The 26,823-nt window shown below is 33.9% G+C and overlaps 1 protein-coding gene across 2 annotated transcripts in view; it reads left to right on the top strand.

Moving 5' to 3' along the window:
• Nup62cl (nucleoporin 62 C-terminal like) overlaps positions 1-26,823 on the top strand; it is an 85,380-nt gene that overhangs the window by 29,176 nt on the left and 29,381 nt on the right. For both annotated transcript variants that reach the window (XM_077107088.1, XM_077107089.1), the window contains 7 exons: positions 1,713-1,820; positions 13,927-14,083; positions 19,768-19,918; positions 20,172-20,221; positions 20,361-20,495; positions 22,465-22,576; positions 25,775-25,841. In XM_077107088.1, the coding sequence (XP_076963203.1) occupies positions 1,713-1,820; positions 13,927-14,083; positions 19,768-19,918; positions 20,172-20,221; positions 20,361-20,495; positions 22,465-22,576; positions 25,775-25,841 (780 nt within the window). The remainder of the gene's footprint in view (positions 1-1,712; positions 1,821-13,926; positions 14,084-19,767; positions 19,919-20,171; positions 20,222-20,360; positions 20,496-22,464; positions 22,577-25,774; positions 25,842-26,823) is intronic.

Here is a 26,823-nt window from a genome sequence, read left to right as displayed (position 1 = left end):
CTCCTCATCCTCCTGCCTCAGCCTCCCAAGCTGCTGGGATTATAGGCATGTACCACTGTACCTGGCTAATTCATGCTGTCTTGAAGCTACTTGTCTCTTAATTACTTACCACCAATGCTTCATTTTTTAAAAAATATTTTTTAGTTGTTTATGGATCTTTTCTTTTCTTTCTTTTCTTTCCTGAGAATTGAACCTGGTGCCTCACATGTGCTAGACAAACTCTCTGCCACTGAGCTACAACTCCAGCCCCCAATTCTTCATTTTTTAAAAAAGAGAAACCTTCAGTTTGAACTTCTTCACATTGTTTTTCAAATAAAGTCATTTCTTTTGGGGATAGCTTAGGAGATCCCACTGGGCAAAATCTTTGAGCCAGTGCTTTGGATGCTAGGCAGTGGTAATAAATAGCTAGTAGTTTTCTTGCATACCTCTTCATATATGGGACTTTGCCCTACAAGTGAGCTTGGGTGAAGTACTAGTGTGAAGGGCCTTTGGGGCCCCAGGATTCTAAGCCCTCTGTGCCTGGGGTAGAACCACTGTCCTATGAGTGGAGGCTGGTTAAAGGAAGTGCCCCCACCGAACTCTTGGCTTTACTTACTGAGAATTTTACACCCTCAGTTCTTTGTTGAAGGTGATAAGAATGCTAGCTGCATATCTCTCTCATTGAGATACTATATCTCCTGATTGAGAGCTGGGGCAGAGAGAGTCTAATATTCTTGGCCACTCTTACCAGAAGTATATATTAAGGTAAACAAAAGGATGGGGGAATGAAAGGAGTGGATTGTGGCTCCTAGCCATGGACTCACTATTACATTACTGAGTTTCAACAGATTTTCTTGAATAAATGGTTTTTTATTTGCTCTTTGCCCTCAGGACAATTTCCAGAAGTTTCCAATTAAAAAATATGTTTTGGGGCTGGGGTTATGGCTCAGTGTAGAGAACTTGTCTAGCATGTGTGAGGCACTGACTTTGATACTCAGCACCACATAAAAATAAACAGATAAAATGAAGGTATTATGTCCATCTACAACCAAAGAAAATATGTTTTTCCTGTTAAGGATATTTCACTGGGGAACAAACAGTTCCACAGGACTTCTGCTGCAGTTCTGGGAATGCATCCCTCTATTATGTCAAGTTTTTCAGTAAAGTAGAAATTGGGTTTTTAAAAATATTTTTAGTTGTAGATAGACAAAATACCTTTATTCAATTTATTTTTTATGTGCTACTGAGGATTGAATCTGGTACCTTAAACATGCTAGGCAAGTGCTCTACCCCTAGAATTTTTTTTGAAGGTGCTAGAAGGTTGTCTATACTATTTTTAAATCTGTGTCTACCTTTTTTTTTTTGAACCTGGAATTGAGCTCAGGGGTACTCTACCATTGAGGGACATCCCCATCCCTATTTTGTATTTTATATAGAGACAGGGTCTCATTGAGTTGCTTAGCACCTCACTTTTGCTGAGGCTGGCTTTGAACTCGAGATCCTCCTGCCTCAGCCTCTGAGCCGCTGGGATTATAGGTGTGTACCACCACACCTGGCTTAAATCTGGCTTTCACTATTTTAAAATATTTATTTACTAGGTTTGGGGTTACATACTTTTCCTTGCTTTATTTTTGTTTTTATTTCTCCATATAAATGAATCTTGTTACAATGGGGTTTGATTCTTGAGAAATAATTTTAGTGACTTTTTTTCTACTTGCTACTTTGATTTTTAGGTTTGACTCTACCATCTACTACTGTCACCACTACTGCTAGTTCAAGCACCATGCTGTTTACTTCAGTATCAAATGCTTTTACATCTACAGCAGCCTCAGAGCTCTCATGTAAGTTATATTTATTCCAAAGATAATACTGTTATTTCCCATGAGGCCATTTAATTTGCCAATATAAGCATTGGATCTATATGAATCTCCTGCATCTCAAAAATTATTATGTTTGAACCCATTTAAGATTGTTGATATCAATAGTTGCTTTGCTTAGTGCCTAATTGTCGTGGCTTTAGCTTAAGTTATTTTTAAGTTAGTATGTTTATTTTATCTTAAAATGTGGTAAATTTAAGCATCTGGTTCATTAACACTGAGGTTTTGAAGGAGCTTCTGGAAGTTATTAAGAGTAGGAGTTTTGCTAAGTGTGTCTAAAAGAAAGAAGTCCTTATTATCTAGGTGAAGAAAATAAAAAGTAAGGAAAAAGTTTTGGAGCCTTGCTATAGTTGTATTCTTCTGAATAGTCCAGGTTTTGGTCCTTAATATTTATCTGTCAGAATTGGCACACCACAAAGGACAACCTGTAGTTTTGAGTCTGATTGACACTGTAGTATATCTCATGACCTCTCCTTCTAAAGAGGAATATTCAAGTGATTTGAGCTGAGAAGTGGGATGATAATTATCTTGTAACCCTAACTTCTTTTGAACATCTTTCATTAGTAGCGTAATGGTAGGGCTAAGGTTGTGGCTCAGTGGTAGAGTGCTCACCAGGCGTGTGTGAGGCACTGGGTTTGGTCCTCAGCACCACATAAAAATAAATAAGTAAAATAAAGGTATTATGTCCATCTACAACTAAAAAATATTTTAAAAACTAGAGTAATAGTAAATGTTGAAAATATTGAATTCTATGCATATCTTAGGTACTTTCTTCTTAATATGCTATAAATTGACTGTGCTTTTGAGGTGTCTTCTTCATAGTGCTGTGGTGTCCATCACTAAACTTTGTTGTATTGTAATCATAGCTGTAATATGGTCCCCCCAAAGCCTGGTGATAGCAAGATTGTTACTATTCCTGGGACTTAAACTTGCCAAGACATGCTGATACTCAATTTAGCATGAAGTGCAGCATACAGTCCTCATCCACTTGTGTAGTTGGCATAGGTAAACATTCATTAAAATTGTTGGTTACCATGTGAGTAGTGTTTTCTACCAAGTAGACTTCTTTTTGTGACATAGCTGTGATTCTGGAATCCTTCTGATATATGTAAGCAACATCTTTCTCAACAATAATAGATTTAGTGAATGTGATTTGATGAATTTGATCATGTCTGAGGCTTGAATTAATTCCAGTTAGTTCCAGTTTCAAAGATGGTAACTCTGACTTTTTTTAAATATATATTTTTAGTTGTTGATGGACATTTATTTATTTACACAATGCTTTTATTTATTTATTTTTTATGTAGTGCTGAGAATCGAACCTGGGTCCCGCCTGTGCTAAGTGAGCACTCTACTGCTGAGCCACAATCTCAGCCCTATTTATGTATTTTTATGTGGTGCTGAGAATCAAACCCAGTACCTTACACATGCTAGGCGAGTGTTCTACCACTGAGCCTCAGCCCCAGCCCTTACTCTCTGACTTTTGATTGGTTTTTTGTTCCTTCCTGCCTCTAATGTCCTTGCTTACAAAATGAAAAGATATGTGGATCATACTATCTTTCAATTGCCTTTAATGAGTTATCCCTTATACATTTTAAAATTAACTTATTTATTTTAAGTATAAAATTCAGTGATTTTTAGTAAGTTTGCCAAATTGTGTACCCATCACTGTATTTAGTTTTAGAATATTCCATTCATCTCAATGAGATCCCAGTTATAGATAACAACTGATCTATTTTCTATCTCTATAGATTTGTCTTTTCTGGAATTTCATATAAATGGATTTGACCATGATTTTTTGAAATTTAACCTACATTTTCTAAAGGACTCTTGAGGTGAAGAAGACTCTATAAATTCTTGTTTTGATTAAAAGGGCAATTGTTAATATTATGTTCTCTGTAGTTGGTGCTCCAAAAACTTTGGCTAGAATACTTGGTGTAACTTTGGGATTTGGATTAAAATTCCCTGGAGCAGGTAGAGCAGCTCCTACTCTTTCTAGTAAGATTTTAGAAGTATTGGGATGTGTTGGGACACTCACTGGAATGTACTACATAACAAATAGTAAGTAAATTATAGTACTAAAGCACCTGGAGCTGTCAAAGTGTGTTTTGACTATTTTATCAGAATATCCAAATAGCATACCAACATAGATGATTGCCAAAGAGTAGAATGAGACAGCTGATATCAGTATAGTGCTTTCTTGGCCATCTGTTCATGAACAAAGAAATAATATCATTGATATCCTAATTTGTTCATTACACATAATACATGTATTGAATAATCATGCCATATCCAATAAATATGCATAAACATTATGTGTCAATTAAAAATAAATAATTAGGTCTGAGAATGTAGCTCAGTGGTAGAGCACTTGCCCAGCATGTGTTTGGTCCTGGGTTTGATCCCTAGCACTATAAAAAATAATTAAAATTTATATACTCTTTTGAGAGATGACCACACTCAAAATTGTTATCAAATTGTGGTCAACATTTTTTAAACCTAAGAATTTTTATTGTTATTAATGTTTAACTTCTTGTACTAATAGAAATTATTTTTTTTCTAAATGTAATTTAAGTTTTTCACATCTATTAAGGTCAGCCCTCTCCTAAAATTGATCCCAAACCTGTTCTAAATTTTTTTTCTTTCAGTAAGGACCTAGTTACATTGTAGATGAAAGAAAACTTGGTTAGTCATTGCTTGTAGCTATTGTGAGCTGGCCATTTAAACTTTCCATTTAAGTTAGACTTCATTTTAGAAAACTTGTTGTTGTTTTTTTTTAAAGTTTACTTAGGGGTGGAATGAATGTTTTGTCAAACCTGGTATAAATTAAAGTCAACTCCTTTTAATCCTAAAATAATTATTCCTAAAGAGAGATGTATATCATCTCCTTATGTCCTCTTACAGGATTAGTACTTGCTTAGTTTCTACCAGATAGTAGCCTTACTGGCCAACCATTGAACGTTATAAATGATGTGTTGTGATAACTTTACAAGTTACCATATTTAAAAAACATGTAATGCATACTCTCCTCCCAAAATTACTGAAAAAAAGAACTTATTCTTTCATTTATGGAATGAGTCATTAAAACATGAATTGTAAAGACAAAAAATATGAATTGTAAAGCTCCTTGGTGACTCTTGTCACAACCTATCTTTTATGTATCTAAGTATCACATTCCTTCCTGCAAACTGATATTTTTGGGGCTAACCCATCCCTCAGCACTATTCTATTCACACTGCCATATGTACTTACACTGCTCCTCATCAGGTATGTCTCAACTTGACACCCTCAGCCAAGAGTCCCCCTCCCCCCACACTTACCTTTCCTTCCCACCAAGTGTATTACTTTTTCAGAGATTTCATCTCACAAACCAGCATTGCACAACAGCTTTCAAGTGCCTGTGTCTGTAGACTTACAGGTCTTTGGGATTACACTCTGGTCTAAATATAATCATAGAGTTTTAAGAGAAGATTGTTCTTTAAAAAATATTTTTAGTTGTAGATGGACATAATACCTTTATTTTATTTTTTTATTTTTACATGTTGATAAGGATCAAACCCATTGTCTCACAAATGCAAGGCAAGTGCTCCACCACTGAGCTACAACCCCAGCTCAAGAAGCTTGTTGTTTTTTTAAATAGATAATTGAGAAATTTTATTTTATATGAAAACATTTACATTTGGAAAACTAATTTTTATTGGTTATTTTTAGTTATACATGACAGTAGAAGCCATTTTGATATAATTATGCAAACATGGAATATATCTTATTCTAATTAGGACCCCATTCTTGTGGATGTACACAATGTTGGGGATTCACTATGGTGTATTCATATGTGTACATAGGAAAATTATGTTAGATACATTCAAGTACCTTTCCTTTCCTTTCCCTATCCCTACTCCATTCTCTTCATTCCCCTTTGTCTAATTTACTTAATTTCTATTCTTTCCCCTGCTACACACTTATTGTGGGTTAGCTTCCATATATCAGTGAAAATATTCAACCTTTGGCTTTTGGGGACTGGCTTATTTCACTTAGTGTGATAGTCTCCAGGTCTATCCATTTACTGGGCAAATGTCATAATGTCATTCTTCTTTATGACTGAGTAATATTCCATTGTGTGTATGGCTGAATAATATTTCATTGTGTATATATATAATTCTTTCTTTATCATTCATCTGTTGAAGGCTACCTAGGTTGGTTCCATATCTTAACTATTATGAATTGAGATGTTGTAAATATTGATATGGCTGTGCCACTATAGTATGCTGATTTTAAGTCCTTGGGTATGTACCAAGGAGTGGGATAATTGGTTCAAATGGTGGTTCCATTCCAAGTCTTCTGAGGAATCTCCATACTGCCTTTCAGAGTGGGTGCACCAATTTTCAGCAATGTGTAAGTCAGTATTTTCCCCCAATCTTCCCCAGTGTTGTTACTTGTATTCTTGATAATTGCCATTCTTACTCAAGTGAAATGGAATCTCAGTTTAGTTTTTTTTTTTTTAAATAAATGACAACAGAATGCATTATAGTTAATATTACATGTATGGAGCACAATTTACATATCTCTGGTTGTATATAATGTATATTCACACTGATTCGTGTCTTCATACATGTACTTTCTCCTTATATTAGAGGAAAACATTTGGCATCTAATTTTTTTGAATTGGCTAACTTCACTTAAATTATCTTCTCTAACTCCATTCATTTACCTGCAAATGCCATAATTTTATTCTCTTTTATTGCTGAGTGATATTCTATTGTGTATATATACCACATTTTTTTATCCATTCATCTACTGAAGGGCACCTAGGTTGGTTCCACAGTTTAGATATTGTGAATTGTGCTGCTATAAACATTGATGTGGCTGTGTCCCTGTAGTATGCTGTTTTTAAGTCCTTTGGGTATGAATCAAGGAGAGGGACATCTGGGTCAAATGGTGGTTCCATTCCCAGTTTTCCAAGGAATTTGCAGTCCCACCAGCAATGTATGAGTGTACCTTTTTCCCCATATCCTTGCTAACACTTATTGTTGTTTGTCTTCATAATAGTCGCCATTCTGACAGGAGATGAAATCTTAGAGTAGTTTTGATTTACATTTCTCTAATTGCTAGAGATGAAATTGCTATAGATGAAATTGCTATAGATGTTGAACATTCTTTCATGTATTTGTTGACCAATCATATTTCTTCTGTGAAGTATGGGTTCAGTTCCTTTGCCATTTATTGATTGGGTTATTTGTTTTTTTGTTAAGTTTTTTGAGTTCTTTATATATCCTGGAAATTAATGCCTTATCTGTAGGCTTTCTCTTCACATTCATGATTGTTTCTTCTACTGTGAAGAAGCTTTTTTTAGTTTGATGCCATTCCATTTATTGATTATTGATTGTACTTTTGGAGTCTTGTTAAGGAAGTCAGAACCTGAACTGATCTAGTCTGTACAGGGTTTCTGGTCTAATGTGTAGGTCTTTGGTGCACTTTGAGTTGAGTTTTGTGCAGGGTGAGAGAGAGGAGTTAAATTTCATTTCTACTACATATAGATTTCCAGTTTTCCCAGCACCGTTTGTTGAAGAGGCTACCTTCTCCAATGTATGTTTTTGGTGCCTTTGTCTAATATGAGGAGGACTGTATTTATGTGGGTTTGTTTCTGTGTCTTCCATCCTGTTCCATTGGCCTTCTTACCGGTTTTGGTGCCAATACCATTCTGTTTTTGTTACTATAGCTATGTTAGTATAACTTAACATCTGGTATTATGATGCTTCCTGCTTTGCTTTTCTCACTAAGGATTGCTTTGGCTAATCTGGGCCTCTTATTTTTCCCAATGAATTTCATAACTGCTTTTTCTAGAATGTTGTTAGCGTTTTGATGGGAGTTGCATTGAATGCATATAGCACTTTTGGTACTATGGCCATTTTGACAATATTAATTCTGCCTATCCAAGAGTATGGGAGATCTTTCTATCTTCTAAGGTCTTCCTCAATTTCTTTCTTTAGTGTTCTATAGTTTTCATCATATAGGTCCCTCACCTCTTTTGTTAGATTGATTCCATTGTCATTATTATTATTATTATTATTATTATTATTATTAGGATTGAATCCAGGGCCTTGTGCATGTGAGGCAAACACTGTACCAACTGAGCTATATTCCTAGCCTATTTTATTAGTTTTGAAGCTATTGTGAATGGGTGGTTTCTCTGATTTTCTCTTTCAGCTGATTCGTTGTTGGAGTATAGGAGCACAATTGATGTATGGGTGTTAATTTTATATGCTGCTACTTTGCTGAATTCACTTATGAGTTCTAGAAGTTTTCTGGTGGAGTTTTTGGGCCTTCTAAATGTAGAATCAGGGTCTTGGGCTATAGCTTAGTGGTAGAGCACTTGCTTTGCATGTGTGAGGCACTGGACTCGATCCTCAGCACCACATAAAAATAAATAAAGATATTGTGTCCATCTACAACTAAAAAAATATTTAAAAAATAAATATACAATCATATCCCCAGCAAACAGAAATAGTTTGAGCTCTTGTTTTCCTATTTGTATTCCTTTAATTTCTTTCGTCTAATTGCTCTGGCTAGATTTTCAAGGACTATGTTTAATACACGTGGTGAAAGTGGGCATCCCTGTCTTGTTCCTGTTTTTAGAGGGAATGCTTTCAGTTTTTCTCCATTTAGAATGATGGTGGCCTTGGTGATTGTCATATATGGCTTTTACAATATTGAGATATGTTCCTTCTATTCCTAGTTTTTCTAGTGTTTTAAATATGAATGAATGTTGTGATTTGTCACATGCTTTTTGTGTTATCTATTGAGATAAACCTGTGATTTTTGTCTTAAAACCTATTTACGTGATGTATTACATTTATTTATTTCCATATGTTCAACTAGCCTTGCATCCTTGGGATGAAACCCATATGATCATGATGCACTATCTTTTTAATGTGTTTTTGTATGTGATTCGCCAATATTAAGAATTTTTGTATCTGTGTTTATCTGGGATGTTGGACTGAAGTTTTATTTCCTTGATGAGTCCTTGTCCAGTTTTGGTATCAGGGTAATACTAGCTTCATAGATTATGCTTGGAAGAGTTCCTTCCTTTTCTATTTCATGGAATAATTTGAAGAGGATTGGTATTATTAGTTTTTTAAAGGTCTGGTAGATCTCTACTGAGAATCCATCCTGGGCTTTTCTTTGTTGGTAGGCTTTTGATGGCTTCTTCAATTTTCTTACTTGAAATTGGTCTGTTTAAATTTTCTATATCCTCCTGATTCAATTTGGGTATGTCATATATCTCTAGGAATTTGTCAGTGTCTTCAAGATTTTCTAGCTTATTGGAGTATAAATTTTCAAAATATTTCTGATTATCCTATTTCAATAGTGTTTGTGGTGATATTTCCTTTTTCATCACAAATTTTAATAATTTGAGTTTTTCTCTTGGTTAACTTGGCTAAGGGTTTATCAATTTTGTTTATTTTCTTCAAATAACTAACTTGTTTCATTGATTTTTTTTTTCATTGTTTTTAAATCTCAATTTCATTGATTTCGGCTCTGATTTTAATTATTTCCTATCTTCCATTGATTTTGGTGTTGAATTATTTTTCTCTTTTTCTAGGGCCTTGGGATGTAATGTTAGATTATTTATTTGGTACCTTTCTGTTCTTTTAATGTATGAGCTTAATGATGAACTTTCCTCTTAGAACCACCTTCATAGTGTCCCATAGATTTTTCTATGTTGTATCCCTGTTCTCATTAACTTCTAAGCATTTTTTCATTTCACCCTGATTTCTTCTCCTATCCATTCATCATTTAATAGTGAATTATTTAGTATCCAGCTTAGAGCAGTTTCTGTTTTTTATCTTATTGTTGATTTTTAATTTTATCACATTGTGATCTGGTAGAATACAGAGTATTAACTCTTGCTTTATGGCCCAAGACATGTTCTGTTTTAGAAAATGTTTCATGTGCTGCTGAGAAGAAAGTGTATTCAGTCATTGATGGATAAATAATGCTATATATGCCTGTTAAGTCTAAATTATTAATTATAATTTTTAGTTCTATGGTTTCTTTATTAAGTTTTTGTTTGGAAGATCTATCTAGTGATGAGAGAGCCATGTTAAAGTCACACAGTATTATAATGTTTTGGTCTATTTGATTCTTGATATTGAGAAGGTTTTGTTTGATGTACATAGGTGTTCTTTTTGGGGGGCATAAATATTTGCAGTTGTTATTTCTTGTCATTGTATGACTTCCCTTCTTGAATTCTTCTGATTAACTTTGGCTTCAAGTCCACTTTATCTGTTATGAGACTAGAAACCCCTGCTTGTTTATATGATCCATGTGAGTGATGTTTTTTCCCCATCCTTTCAATTTCAGTCTGTGGATGTCTTTGCCCATGAGGTGAGTTTCATGGAGACAGCATGGGTCTTGTTTTTTAATCCAATCTGCCAGCCTATGTCTTTAAAAAAATTTTTTTGGAGTTGTAGATGGACAGAATGCCTGTATTTTATTTATTTATTTTTATGTGGTGCTGAGGATGGAACCCAGTGCCTCACACATGCTAGGCAAGCGCTCTGCCACTGACCTACAGTCCCAGCCTCAGCCTCAGCCTATGTCTTTTGATTGTTATTATTGAGAGATGATTTTTTCTTGTCATTTTGATTTATTTCTAGTTTAAAAGTTGAATTGGATTTTCCTTTGATTGACTATAATTCTGTATATTCATCCCTCTTGCTAGCATTGCTTATCAGCTTTCAAGTGCCTGTTTTGCAGACTTACAGGTCTTTGGGATTACTCTCTGTCCAAGGTATAATCATCAAGTTTTAAGAGAAGCTTGCTCTTTTCAAAAAAATCAATCTCATTTTTCCTATGAGTTTGAGAAGGTGATAATGTCTAATCCCAGCATGGAGTAAAATTGTTTGTTAGGTACAGGATAGGAAAATTGAATAATAGGATCTTTTAAAGGATATTTTTTACTATTTTATATAATTTATATAATGACTTTAAGATCATCAGAATGAAATTTATTAAAATGTTAATTCCAAATTTGGTATGCATTTATTTTTTATAATCTACAGAATTGTACTTCCCCTTGATTACATAGATAATATAGAATTGACTATATTAAATGGTTTAGAACAAGATTATAACTTGCAAAATCAGACCGTGATAAAACCTTCACTCTTTCCATTTCACATTTTCCATTGCTTCTTTTAATATTAATCGAAATATTATCGTTATTTTAATATGTAAGACCTAATTTATGCCTTTAAAATAGCATGAAAGATGAAGAACAAAAGGTGTACTATACACAAAGGTCAAAATAATCATATCATTTTTATAAGACTCAGATTCCTTTATGTTTAGGCTGACAGGTATTAATTTCCTGAAGCTATCATTCAGCATCTTTGGGGGAGGTATTTTGTGTTGTCTATTTAGCTGTTTCTTTTCCTGTGGTGATGCTAGTTGCTTTTTTTATTTAAAAAAAAAACTCATAAATACACGTATGACTCCTGCTGGAGAGAACAGTTTGTTTATCTTTCCAGCCTTTTTTTAAAGCATATAAACATACATTAAATCTGTTTTACAAAAACAGAATCATTGCATACAATTTACAAAGAACTTGCTGTTTTCTCTTAAGTATACAACTTTGTGCATCTATTCATCTCAGGAAATACAGATCATTAAACAATCCTTTTTGGATGAGTATATTTTCCTTTACATGAAGAACTCTTTTACATTTTTTCTTCTTTTTTTCGAATCTAATAGTTACTATTTTTGAGTGAATTAATTGATAAAGTGGATCTTTTAATAGTATCATTAATTTTCAGCTTTTCTGGGGGAAGGATTTTCTTTCAGATAATATTTTTTATTCTCAGATGAAGAAAATGATCACATTTGGCTATAAAGAATGCCACCCAAGGGGCTGGGGTTAGGGCTGGGGCTGGGGCTGGGGCTCAGGCTCAGGCTCAGGCTCAGCCATAGAGTGCTCGCCTTGCATGTACAAGACCCTGAGTTTGATCTTCAGCACCACATAAAAATAAATAAGTGAAGTAAAGGTATTGTGTCCAACTACAACTAAAAAATGCATATTTTAAAAAAGAATGCCATCCAAGATCCAATATGTAATCTTTCCAGTGTTCTCATTGATAGTGATGCCAGAGATATTTTGTGATTGGGCATGGTTAATTTTACCCTCACAAGGGCTAACAGAGAATGGGAATTGTTGTAAGAATCCTTGTGCCAAAAGAGAAACTGAAATTTATGAAAATCTAGTACAGACATTGGTGTGGCACTGTTGTTTCAAGAAAATTTTCAGGAATTGTGCATAAGGGAGCTTTAGGGATTGCCTAAATCAAATCTTGTAAAAATGTAGTTCAGTTGTTTTTCATTTATCTGCTTTTTCTCTCTCTTTTTTTTTTAAAGAGAGAGGGAGGGAGAGGGAGAGGGAGAGGGAGAGAGAGAATTTTTAATATTTATTTTTTAGTTTTCGGCGGACACAACATCCTTTTTTGTATGTGGTGTTGAGGATCGAACCCAGGCCGCACGCATGCCAGGCGAGTGCGCTACCGCTTGAGCCACATCCCCAGCCCTGCTTTTTCTCTTTTTAAACTTCCTGTTGGTTTCATTATCTATTTTGCTGCCTTCCTATTTTACCTTATTTCTAATTTATTATTTACTTACTGTCTCTTATTACTGTCTGATATCTTTTCTCTGTCTTTTTAACTCCCTCTACCCACAACTTCCTTCTACATTTTAGGAAATATTTTTCAGTTTCTGAAAGTTTTTCCATGTTTCTACCTAGAATCAGATTCTCCCATAATTTTTAAAACTGAGATTCTATCCCATTTTATCCCTGTTTGATGAGAGCTTTTTGTGCTATACCCTTTCAAAGGTAGTAGCATATGGGAATGGCTTCCTGTACTATGTATGCCCATCCCTGGCCCAATGCGAACCAGGAACAAAAGACAGAACCCATTCCCTTAGCAAGAACTGGGGAGGCCAGACTCTCTTAAAATAGTGCCTGTGTCATGCATCATCATTTCCATATTTATCTAATGTAGCCATTAACATAAAAGCATTACTAATTGAGAAAGCATGGGTAATATAAAACAAATAATTGCATACATGTTATATTTTTATAACAAATTTTATGTTATAGAAGTAGTATTTAATTATAGGAACATTTTGAAAATATGAAGAAAATAAAACATTGCCAGTCCCCAGCAGCCACAATTTCTGTACGTTATTCTTTAAGTTCTCAATGTATAGTAAGAATCAAAAGTGCTGTCAAAGTTCAGAAAATCAATACAAAACTATGAGTAGGTAAGAAGTGGGTGATAAACATGGGGAACAAAGAAGTTAAGTTAGGCTATGAAGTATACTTAGGATTTCATCTATTAGATGGCAAGGTGTTCTGTAGGGATGCAATAGAAAAAGATGTACAAAAGAGGTCTGGCCTATAGATAAAACTTTAATAGACTTTCCCTATTGGGTTTGCAAAGATGTATGCCTAGTTTAGGTATGATATAGAGAAATAGTCACTTTCCCCTGTTGATAGGAATGTATATTGGCAAAGTCAACTTGGTAGGGCAGTTTCACGTGATATATTAAAATTTAGAGCATTCTTACCCTTTCATCTAGCAATTTCATTTGTAGAAGTTAAATACACAGATAGTCATATAAGTATGCAAAAAATGTACAGAGATTTTGCATAAATTGTTATTATCCTGTCCTTGAAAGTTCAGTAAAACTTACTAGTGAGGTCATCAAGATCTAGAGTTTTTCTGTGGAAGAGTGTTGAGGATTTATTTAGTTTCTTTAATTATTATGGGGCTAGCTAAGATATGGGTTTTTTCCCAATGAATTTATGTAGGAGTTTTAGTTTTCATCAGGAAGGTTAATCCAGATACCGGGCCTGTCATATATCACTTATATTATAACAGAATTGAGTTAAAATCCACAGATTTAAGTTCAAATTCATGTCTTAACAAATGACTTTCTGGTTTTTAACCTTGAATGATCAAGGCTTAAGTGAAACAAGTTCTCATTTCTTACTAACATTGTATATTTTGTTTTCCAGCTACAACTTCAACAACTACCACCACCACTGTTACCACCAATACTACTACCACAATTACTAGTGGCTTTAACCTGAATCTAAGACCACTGACATCCCCTGGGATTAATAACACTGATCCAGTCAGTGTTTCTTCTGTACCTCTTACTTCAACTGTTAAGTAAGCTTATTTATTTGAAAATTCCTTTGTGTTTCATTTTATCATGTACAAGGCATAGTTTGCTTGTGTAGCCTTAGAAAATACTAGAAAGTTAGATATATGAGTTTTTGAAACACAGAACAATTTCTGTAATTTAGGAAGTTGAATAACCAAGGGCCTTCTGAATACCATTATAATACAATTATTAATATTACTAATAGAAACTTTTATTGTGCAGTTACTCTGTTTAGTAAGAACAGTGCTTTAAAAATATCATATGATTTAATCCTCACAATAATCTATGAGATAGACACTATTTTTGTACCCATTTTATAGATGAGAAAACTGGAGCACATAAAGATTTTATAATCTGCTTATAGTCAGGTACTAGGTAACAAACAGTTGAGCCAGGATTAAAATTGATACAAACTCTAGAGCCTGTATTCCTACATACTTTACAAAATATCCTGTATCTCCTTATTTCTTCCCCCAACAATAACATCTTGTAAATACTATAGTATAAGTGTCATAACCAGGATATTGATATTGATGTAGTCAGGATATGAAATGGGTCCTTCACTACAAGGATTCCTCCTGTCACCCTTTTATAGCCACATTCACTACCCCTCTCCTTTCCCTTACCCTGGGCAACAATTAATGTGATCTTCATTGCTGTTATCAGGATATTTCAACAATGTTACACATTGTTGATTGGCTCTTTTCATTCAGCGTAAATCCTTGACACCCCCGCCAAGTTTTCATGTGCATCAATCAATCATTTATTTGTTCTTTTTTATTTCTGAGTGGTACTCTATGGCATTGTTGTATATCATTATTTAAACATTCTTTCATCTGTTTATGGATATCTAGGTTGTTTCAGTATTTTGGCTACTATGAGCATAGCTGGTAAAAACATTCATGTACAGGTCTTTTTGTGAACATATACCTCATGTCTCTAAGATGAATGCCTAGGAATGCTGATTCTGGGTGGTTTGAAAGTTTTTAAGTTAATTTTTAACTAGCAATCTCTTTTTCAGAGTGGCTGTGTTATTCTACATACTTACAGCAATGTATGAGTGATAGAGATTTAAATATTCTTGTCAGGATTTGTTGTCACTTTTTTTTATTTCAGCCCTTCTGATAAATGTGATATGATACCTTATTGTAGTTTGAATTAATATTTCCCTGATCACTAAAGATGTCGATAATTTCTTTAAGTATATGTTTTCTATTGTTATGTCCTCTTTGGTGAAGTGTCTATTCATATCTTTGTACATTTTCTACTTTTGTTATTTGGTTTTTTATTGTTCAGTTTTGAGAAGTTGTTATGTATTCTAGATACCAGTCCTTTGGCAGATATGTGCTTTTAGTATCAATTATAAGAAAACACTTTCTCTAGCTCTAGTTCTCAAAGTTTCTCCTCATTTATTTTTTTTTAATTTATTTTTTAGTTTTCGGCAGACACAACATCTTTGTTTGTATGTGGTGCTGAGGATCGAACCCGGGCCGCACGCATACCAGGCGAGCGCACTACCGCTTGAGCCACATCCCCAGCCCAAGCCACATCCCCAGCCCTCTCCTCATTTATTTTTAAAAATTAATCTCACATCTTTTCCCATTCTTCTACTTTCAACCTGTCTGTCCTTATCTTTGAGGTGAGCTTCTTGTGGATAGTACGTTGTTGGATTTTTTGTTGTTGTTTGTATTATACTGGGCATCTAACACAAGGGTGCTTTACCACTGAACCACATCCCCAGCCCTGCTTATATTTTTTTTAATTTTGAGACAGGTTCTCACTAATTTGTTGAGGCTAGCCTTGAATTAGCAATCCTCCTTTCTCAGTCTCCCAAGTCACTGGGATAACAGGCAGGTGCCACTGCAGCTAGATTTTTTTTTTAATCTACTCTGCCAATATGCCTTTAAATTGGTATATTTAGCACATTGACATTTAAACTAATCATTGATAAGTTGGGTTTAAGTCTGATGTTTTATTATTTGGTACTTTTGATTTTCTTTTTTTTTAAACCTGGAGAATGATAATAATAAAACAGGTAATATTTGTATATTAAAAGTTAGCTGAGCACTGTGGTGCATGCCTGTAATCCCAGACGCTTAGGAGGCTGAGGCAGGAGGATGGATCATAAGTTAAAAAGCCAGTCTCAGCAACGGCGAGGTGCTAAGTAACTCAGTGAGACCCTGTCTCTAAATAAAATACAAAATAGGGCTGGGCTGGAGAATATGACTCTGTGGTTGAGTGCCCCTGAGTTCAATCCCTAGTATCCAAAAGAAAAAAAAAAAAAATTCCAGGAAAAGGGGCTGGGCTGTATGTAACTCAGTGGTAAAGCTCCTGCCTCACACGTGTGAGGCACTGGGTTCCAGCCTCAGCACCACATAAAAATAAATAAAGACATTGTATCCACTACAACTAAAAAAAATATTTAGGAAAAAAATTCCAGTAAAAGAGGAAGAGAGAACAGGACTAAAAGCATATTCAGGAAAGTAAAATTTGAAAAGTCCCCAACCTTTTGGGTTGTTTGAATATTGTGATGGTTCTACATTGTTCTATTTATAGTGTTTTTAAATATATTGCATTATATAATTTTTATATAATATAATATATGTATATATAATTTTTTTACTCAATGCTTCTGTACATGGGTTAACTTAACTTATAATAATCTAGTGACACTATAACTTTACCACTCTGATTGAAATGTAAAAACCTTACTTCTATTTAGTTCCTTTTATCCTCCTTACCTTTTATATGTAGTTGTCTCAAGTATTTCTTCTGTGTACACAGAGTATAATAACACATGGGGTTACATTTTTATTTGACTCATGAAATATCATGAAGAACCTCAATAGAAATAGAATAGTATATTTACTGTAATAGAAATAGTATGGTAATAGAAATAGTATATAGTATAGTAATATAAATAGAATAGTATATTTACTGTTCTTTTTACTTATTTTGATGAGCTTCTTTCTTTTATATGATGTTCCAAGTCTTCTATTTTTATTTCCGTTCAGTTTAGCTAATCTTCAAGGGTCAGTTTATTAGTAACAAATTAATTTTACATTGTATGAAAATATCTTTATTTTCTCTTAATTTCCAAAATACATTTTCATTAGATACGGAAGTCATTAGTCAACACATTTTTTTAAAAATCTTTTTAGTGCTTGAAAAATGTGCTACTTACCTCTAGCCTCCATAGTTTTAGACAAGAGATCAGCTATCACTCAGATTGTTCCCTTCCAAGTAATGCATTTTTTTTTTCCATTCCTGTTGCTTTCAAGATTTTTTTCCTTTGTCTTTAGTTTTCAAAAACGTAATTACTTTGTGTCTTAGCATGGATTTGTTTGAGTTTTTCTGTTTGGGGTTCATTCAACTTGAATCTGTGCATTTGTATCTTTTGCCAAATTTGGGGGACTTTTCAGCCTGTTTTTTCCTGAATACAGTTTTAGTTCTGTTCTCACCTTCTTCTTTTTCTGGAATTTTTAATCTATGACTGTTACCTCCAGGCCTTGAGACCCCCCCACCACTTTTTCTTGCCTATGTTCTCTTTGTTGTTTTATAAATTCTAATTACCTGTCCTCAAGTTCAGTGATTGTATCCTCTGTCAACTCTACTAATAATCAAACTCCTAAAGTGAGCTTGTCATTTCAGTTGTTTTATTTTCAGTTCTGTATTTTCCATTTTGTTTTTTAATAACTTGTATTTCTTTGCTATTTTTTAATTTGTTTCAAGAGAATTTGAAATTGCTAGTTCAAATCTTTTTTAAACTAACTCTCTCTCTCTATATATATATATATGTAATCATATGTGGTGCTGAGGATCAAACTCAGGGCCTCACATATGCGAGGTGAGCACTGTACTGCTGAGCCACAACCCCAGCCCCTGTTCAAAGCTTTTTCATATAATTCCAACATTTGATACATCTTAATGTTGGCATCTGAGTTGTCTTTTCTCTTTCAAGTTGTGATTTTCCTGGATAGTTATATAACATAGTTTTTATTATGTCCTTGACATTTTGTATAATATATTGTGTCCTATTTATATCTACTTTTCTGTTTTTTGCTACTTGGGTTGAACTTAGGGGTACTTTACCACTGAGCTACATCATCAGCCCTTTTTTATTGTTTATTGTGAGACAGGGTCTCACTAAGTTGCTTAGGGCCTCGATAAGTAGCTGAGGTTGGCTTTGAACTTGTAATTCTCCTGCCTCAGCCTCCCAAGCCTCTGGGATTACAGGTGTGCACCACTGCACCCAGTTTATATCTACTTTTTTCATTAGGTAGTCCCTTTGTTGAGATACAGTGCAAAGAATGGGTGTGCTTTTTGTTTAGCTTCTCATTGGACCTTATTCACACCACCTCAGCAGAAATGGAACACTGACTCACTTACAGTGCCTCAGTGCACATGGTTGATGTGGAAATTCAACACCTCCCTTAGCTCCACTGACTTATTCTCCATGAAAGTGGTGTACTGCATCTGCATTGTAGCACTTCCTTGCCTCTTAGTGGGGATGTAAACTCTGGGTCCTGGAGCCCCCAGATCAAGGGGAAGTAGACTGACTCATATTATATAATTAATATAGGGGGAATCAGAATTTCAGCTTCTTATTGCACCCCACTGACATAAGGGGAAGGAAGAAGAAGGATGCCAGTTACTCGGCCTCATACCACTTCATTCAATATCATCGATGCTGTGTTGGCATGGAGACTTGGCTCTTAGTGTGTACTGCTGACACAAGTCTCATGGAAGAAGGGACAGATTGCTGATTAGCTTGGTTTTGCCCTGCCTCTTTCAGTCTTGCTTTTGCCAGAGGGTGTGGAGGTCAAACTCCCCCTAAGCTTTGCTGACCTCACGGGTGATAGAAATTGGAGCCCTTACTATCCTCAAGTTGCATTGCTTGTTCAGTCTTAATAAGGCCAGGTAGATGTAAAGGTTAGGTTTCCTACTATGTCCCACTGACACCAAAGCAAGTGTAAAGTCTAATGGTGACTAATCCTACTCACTATGCCACATTAAAGTCTTATTGTTGCTGGGTGGGGATTTAGATTTATCTTGCTATATTGGATCCCACCAAAAGTGGGTGGTAAATTGGGACTCTGTTTGCTTTTGCCAGACAGGGATTTGCCAGTTATCCTCTTACTGAGCCCAGCAGAGGAATCAGAGCATGACCTTGCATTTCTTCTCAGTGGATCAAAGATCTCAGCTGGATAATCAGCCTTTTTAATACCACTTGGCAGGGGAATTGGAGTTTGTCATGGTTCCACCTGGTATGGGTGGATACACATTCTTTCATGAATTCTACTCAAGATAAGGAATGGGTTACTTTGACTAAGAGCTAGGGAGAAAGAGTCCTATTTCCTTGGCCACACCCACCCAGAAAGGAGCTTCATCTTGCTGAGCTGAATGAGGAAAGAGAGATCACATTGTGGTACAGACTTCCACTTTTCTTCTTGTGATTTTGCATATTTCTTAATAAACCTTTATCTTGCTATATCCCCTTACGATAATTTCCAGAGATTTCAAATGGTTGTTGTTAAGTCATCCTTACCTTTTATGTTTTTTTTTTGTTGGGGAGCAGGTATGAGAAACTTCTCACATGCTAACTGCTTCTCTAGACTTCTTGTGCTGTTTTTAAAATATGGTCATAAGTATGATAATATGATCATTCTGCTTTTTTTCATTTATTTAGTTCAATAGTAACTCCAGTGATGACATATGGTCAGCTGGATGGTCTGATAAACAAGTGGAGTCTTGAGCTAGAGGATCAAGAAAAGTATTTTCTTCGTCAGGCCACTCGAGTCAATGCTTGGGACTGCACATTGATGGAGAATGCTGAGGAGGTAAGAAGATATTCTCATTAATCTACCTGCATTGTGCAAATATTTTCAGACGAACACAAGAGAATAGATTTATGTTTTGTGGTTAATTTTGTATTGCAATGTTGGCAAGCAGCTTAAAAATATTTTCCTTAGGTAATAAGTGCCCTGAATTAGGAAATGTTTTATATTTAAAGTGTATATGAGAAAGTTAATATTGCCCTGATGTTATTGAGTAAATTCAAATATTCTATTTTCTTCTTATTTCTCTTTAAAGATTTCTATTTTACATGGAGAAGTGGAAAAAGTGAAACTGGATCAGAAAAGGTAGAACCTTATATTTCTTTGGTTGAGGAACAAAAAACTATCTTTTTGTTCAGATTTTCCCCTTGTTGTAGTTTATTGATATTTATTTTGTTATTCTGAGTTCCTTTCATTGATTCTTCTATTGACTTGTTTTATTCAGATTGGAGCAGGAATTAGATTTTATCCTGTCACAGCAGAGGGAACTAGAAGATCTTTTGACTCCTTTAGAGAAGACTGTGAAGGACCAAAGCGAGTCTGTTTATCTGCAGCATGAAGATAAGGAGTATGAGAGGATGTAAGTAACTGAATAAAGGTTGAGGAATGGGGAAGAAGTTACCTACTATGAGAGTGTTCCATAAAGCAGGGAAAAATTGAATCAGAAGGCAGAGATTAAGTATTAGTAGAAAAGGAGATGTTCTTACAGTTGACCTTTATCAAGTTGTTTGACTATTTTGTGGGTTATTTTTTTTTCCAAAAGCTCGAAAATCAAGAAATCGTTTTGGCAATTTTGTTTTATATCATTCTGTACACTGTTATTAATCTCAACCTAATGTATGCCCACTGTAAAGTTTATATTTGTCAAGTTTGTTCTTTAAATTAGAAATATAAATTTTATGTGTGTGGTGTCATAGTATTATAGAATATTTATGGTCTCCTATTATATTGACTCATCTAAACCTAATGTTCATTCAATTGCTTTAATGATGAATTATTTGCTATTTTAAAGGCAAATTTGTTAAACTTGGGGTAAACTATATGAGTTTCAAAAATGGAATGATTTTTGTCAATGTCTCAGGGTAGGTATATTTACTGTACTATTTAGTCTTTACCTTCTGTCAGTTCATTGTCAGTGTTCCAGAGTAACTTTATCTCTAGAACTGAGATTTAGTAATCAGTCCAATTTAAAGAGTGTAAGGAGACTTTGAATGAATGTACTATACAATCTAAATTAATACTATTTTATTGGTGGCTTATTAGTGAGTTAAGACTGAGGTGCTTTTGTTCAGGCTGGCCTTGAACTCCTGGGCTCAAGTGATCTCCTGCATCAGCCTCTGAGTAGCTCAGATTATAGGTGCATGCTACTGCACCCCGCTAAGCTCATTTTTAAAAGGCTTTCAAGTTAACTTTTTTTGTAGGGACATTAAATATGGTAAGTATAGCTAATTTGTACTGACCCTAATTCTATTTCTTCTTTTGTATTTCAGCCTTTGTTGATCAATCCTTTCCCTCTCCCTCACCATCTCCCTTTCCCTCCCTCCCTCCCTCCCTTCCTTCCTTCCTTCCTGTATTCTGTGTATTTTCTTTTTTTTAAAACAGTTACATTTTTGTTCATAAGATCTTAACTGTACTTTGAAGAAATATTTGTAACATTAATTCCTAATTGCTCTTTTGTAGTCATATTTATATTGTGATAAAAATTTCACCATAATCCTCAACAATTTAGGCAATCTATAAGTACTTTCACACAGAAAGGCCAGATGGTTACCAGTAAATCTAATTGAGTCTTTAATTTTTAAAGACATTAAAGTGGAAAATTAATGTCTTTAAAAATTAATCTGGCCACTTTAATTCTTGTAAACATTTTATTGGCTAGGTTAAGTGTGGGTTTGTGTGTGTGGGTGTAGTAAATAATTTGGATGGAAATATTTATAATGTAGGCCACTAATCAATTTGTCTTGAACTTAGATTTATCTACCTTTTATAATTATAAAGCTTATTTCACAAAATAGCTTTTGTTGCCTGGTGGAATATATTTATATAAAGTTTTACCTTGGACATCTATGTATTTATGACCATTGAAGAAATCGCAGCATTTGAAATTTGCTAAACACTGACTTGTTTTGGATATCTAAATGTCCTATAGATGTATTTTGTCATTAAAAAGAGTTCCTCTGAGACTGGGGATTTAGCTCAGTGGTACAGCATTTGCCTAGCATGCATGAGACTCTGGGTTCAAACCCCAGTACTGGAAAAAAAGGAAGAAAAAGAAAAAGAGTTCCTTTGCTCACCAGAGCATTAGCAAGATGGTACATAGGTGAAATTAAAATAATGGCAAGGCAGATAAAAGCTTTTACTTTTAAAATCTACATAAAATAGGATGGTGAACATTGTATCCATGAAAAATATGCCATTGGTCATATCTGATACCCGCTGAGAAGGTAGGGAAATTGAGACAAATCCAGTTGACGGTATTATCTTTGTATGTAAATAACAGTAGATATGGGGACAACATTTCTTGTTAATTTATTTACCTGCCTTTGCAGTTATAAATTAGCAGAAACTATAGATGCTCAGCTGAAACGAATGTCCCAAGATCTCAAGGACATTACTGGTCACCTGAATACATTTGGAAATCCTGCTGCCACTACTGATCGGGTATGTTTTTTGCTTTATATATCTAGACAGTCAAAATGTATATGAAATTACCATTCTATGAATTTTTTTAGTTAGTCACTGTCTGTCCTCCATAACAGTGCTTTTTATTTTTTTGATGCATAGACATATGAGGCACTTGGGTTTGGTTAGTGGGACAGGAGATATTTAGAAGCAGAGATGATTATGATTTTTTTGTGGTTATTCCTAGGAAGGTGAAAAAAATTACTCTTTACTCTTGATATTTTTAGGGTTTTCTCCTTTATATGCATAATTAAATATGTTTCCCTGTACTTTTCTGTACTTTTCTGTTCACTTATTTATCATCTGGTTTATTCTTCTTTTTACATATGTATTTATGTTCTCATATAAATGTGAGTAGATACAAGTTCAAGTCTCTTACACATTCAGGCAATCCTTAATTTATGAGTAGGTTATATCTTTAAAATCTGGTGAGTTAACTATTGAGACTTAACATATATTTATTCATAGAAAATTTGATAAATGTGGTCATTAGGTTTCTACCTGCCCCATAAAATACTACTTAGCTCATGATGTAAATGTATTATATCTTGTGAAAATAAAGCTGAGGCTTCAGTTAGAATAGACATGCTGTGAATTCATTAGATGTTAAGAAAAAAGTGTATTACTTGATTTTCTATATTTTCATTAAAGAGCTTATTTCCTCTACTTTCCGTATTGTCTTAGCAACTAAATAGAGTCCTCTTTTTTCTATTCTCACTCCATGGCAGTAAGAGGAATCATATACTGTGGGAGTTCCTATTATATTTTCTATCAGTTAATTATAACTAGCAGTAGAGCCAAGGTCTGGGTAGATGAGAATGAATGACATATGTACAAGTAGTGATTATTCTTTAGTAAGTTCTTTGTCTAATTATATATATAGACCACTCTTAATCCACATACATATTACTAGCTTTTTTAATCATAAAGAGCATGTTATAGTTGAGAAAGCATTAGAATTTTGTTTAAGTCACTTAATCTCTCTGGGTCTGGGTTTCTTCTTTTGCAAAATGTCAAGGATAGAATAAATGATCTTTAAGTCCTTCTAGCTATGAAAATTATGCCATTCTCTACTCTAGGTGAATCTAAAGTTGAACAAAGACAAATATGAATTAGTCAGGAATTACCAATGCTGCCATCTCCCTATGTTCACACAAATGATCAAACATTAACAAAGTAGTTTTTGTTCTAATGAAATATTAGATCACCATTGTGATTCCAAAGTTCAAAATTGTTTTGTTGTAATAGAATTTTGATGCATAGATAAATACATGTAGATTTAGACATGAAGCAGAGCTGGTGTCTAGTCCCTCTGTTGATTTAATATGAAAAGCATGTTCTCAACAGAGCAAGTAAAAGGTTACTGTAATCTTATCTTCTTCGTTTTTCTCTACTAAGCCCAATTTTGCTTTATTTTATTCTAGAAATAGATAGTGAATCATTTGAGTCTTTTTGTTTTTGGTGTTCCTAGCAGAGGTGATTGGGATGTTTAGTATGAATGAGTTAAAGCTTAATTACTGCTTCAGGGCAGGGCAAAAGAAGCAAGAGATCTTCAACAACTCATCCATTTTTTTTCCTTCCTATTCATAAATCATCGGAGAGGAAGCAGAAAAAAACACTTCTGAACAATAATATTACTGAAAATAATTGATTGTATACATCAACAAAGCTTTGTTATAGTGGGCCACATATTAGGGTATAAAAATAGCAACTATTTTCCTATTCACAGTGAGGGAATTAACCTGTTTTTATTTCCCTTTTATTTGGCAGGAGTGGAAGGAAGCGGGTATGGTAGTAATGGGAGAGACCACCTAATATTTAATTAAAGTTTTTATTAAGCAAATCCATATTATTCTCTTATTCAGTTATATTTTCTCATAAAATTCATGAAGGAAATTAAATCACATATATTACCAGTAACCTGCTATTATATTGGTGTATTTCTTCTTAGTCACTTTGCTATGCTGGTTCTTTTTTTGAAAACAACACTGGAAACATACCATATAGATTTTTGCTTTCTGTCTTTATTTAATATTATTTCATGGTGTTTTTCCAAAGTTTTAATAGTTTTAGGATATTTTATCAGAGGAGAGTTTACCCTAATATATTTAGTCATTTCTTAATTGATATAGATATTTTTGCAATTTGGGGTCAATATAAAACAGCCCTGTACTGACCACTTATATTTAGATTTGATTATTTTCTCTGGCTACACTCCTGGAAATAGATACAATATGCTGATTCAAAAGGTATGATTATTTAAACTTTTGATATATATTATAAAATTGTATATTTTAAAAGGTTGAGCCAATTTACGTTACTATTGGCTATATATTAATGTATGTATTTTTCCCACATATAAATTGAGCATTCCTAATGTGCAAATTTGAAATCTTAAATGCTTCAAAATCCAAAACTTTTGAGTGCTGACATGCCAACACAAGTGAAAAATTCCACACCTGACCTCATGGGATGGGTCACAATCAAAATAAATGCATAGCTGGACTGGGGATGTAGCTCAGTGGTAGAGTGCTTGCCTAGTGTGCATAACATCCTCAGTTTGATCTCTAGCAGTGCAAACAAACAAACAAATAAAACACAGGCATAATAAATTATTGTGTAAAGTTATCTTTAGGCTACACGTATGAGGTATATATGAAACATAATGATTTTAGACTTGGATCCATCTCCAAGATATCACATGGTATAATATGCAGAGCTTTCACAATTTAAAAAAAAATCAAGTGCTTAAAATTAGGGCCCCAAACATTTTGGATAACAGATATTTAATCTGTACTTGGCAATTGAGTACACCATTTAAAAAATACTGATTTGATTGATAAATGTTGCTCTTTAAATTTTTATATGAATTTATTTTCTTATGAAATATCTCTTAATGTTCTTTATTTTTATGCTGTAGTAGTCACTTTCTTATTGAATTGTAGGAGTCTCATTCTTGATAGTTAAAAAAAGTAAATGCATTATACTAATATGTAAAAGTAATGAACATTTTAAATATGAAATAGCAAAAGAAACAAAAATTCATTAATATTTAGTCTATTCTCAGTCCATGTCTTACCAGAAAAAATAAAAATCACTTCCTAATTTCAATTTACTTATTTTTTTGTTGACCACAACTGAATAATCATAATCTAAAAGTATTGGATGTATTTTTAGCTCCAGCAGATCTGCAAAATTCTGAATGCTCATCTGGACTCTCTGCAGTGGATTAATCAGAATTCAGGTGGGAGTTTATTCATATACCAGGTTCTATTTATGATAATGTGTTATAAGTCATGGTGTGTGCTCCATGACCATACTCACATAATAGCTCAGTTTTAGGGGTGTTGCTTAACTCATGCCTACCATTAGTTATAAAGAATTATCTGGAAATTAATGAAAATACAAGGTGAACAGGAATGAGATGTGGGGTATTGGGATAGAATCGGGATTTCTCTGAAGTATACCTTTTGTTCAGTTTTTGATTTGGGAACCATATAAATATTTTATATACTAAAAATTATAATTAAGCCAAAATTAACTGGAAGAAAGACAAATACTAACATGGAATATACATTAAAACTAAACAAAGGTACGTAACTGTAACAATCACTCAATTCAGATAACTTTTGAACATAGTATTCTTGGTAGTGTATTCTTAATATGATGTTATCTGAAAAGAACTGCAGAGAAATCTTAAACTTTCTTAATGGAGCTAGGCATGGGGGTGTATGCCTGTAATCCCAGTGACTGGGGAAAGTGAGGCAGGAGGATTGCAAGTTGAAGGCCAACTTCAGCAATTTAGTAAGGCTCTAAGCAACTTAGCAAGACTTGTCTCAAAAATAAATAAATGAAAAGGACTGGAAATATAGCTTAGTGGTAAAGCACTACTGGATTCAATCTACAGTATTGCAAACAAACAAAAAACAAAACAAAAGAAACCTTTCTTAATAGATTTATTGTTATAAAATTGATACCAATGTTGCTACCATTTTATGTATATGGTAGAATAAAGTAATTGTGTGTGTGTGTGTGTGTGTGTGTGTGAGTGTATATATATATATATATATATATATATATATATATAAAACTGATAATAAAAATTAGTGTCTTCATTAAAATATAAAAGAGATACTAGTATTTTTCTTTCCTTTTATATTTGTATTATAAATTTGAATTGTAAATATTCCTATCCCTTTGTTCTATATACAGACAGGGCATAGAAG

This window comes from Callospermophilus lateralis, chromosome X (genome assembly GCF_048772815.1).
Source record: "Callospermophilus lateralis isolate mCalLat2 chromosome X, mCalLat2.hap1, whole genome shotgun sequence".
Lineage (NCBI taxonomy): Eukaryota > Metazoa > Chordata > Mammalia > Rodentia > Sciuridae > Callospermophilus > Callospermophilus lateralis.
This window is presented reverse-complemented; position numbering and strand designations above follow the sequence as displayed.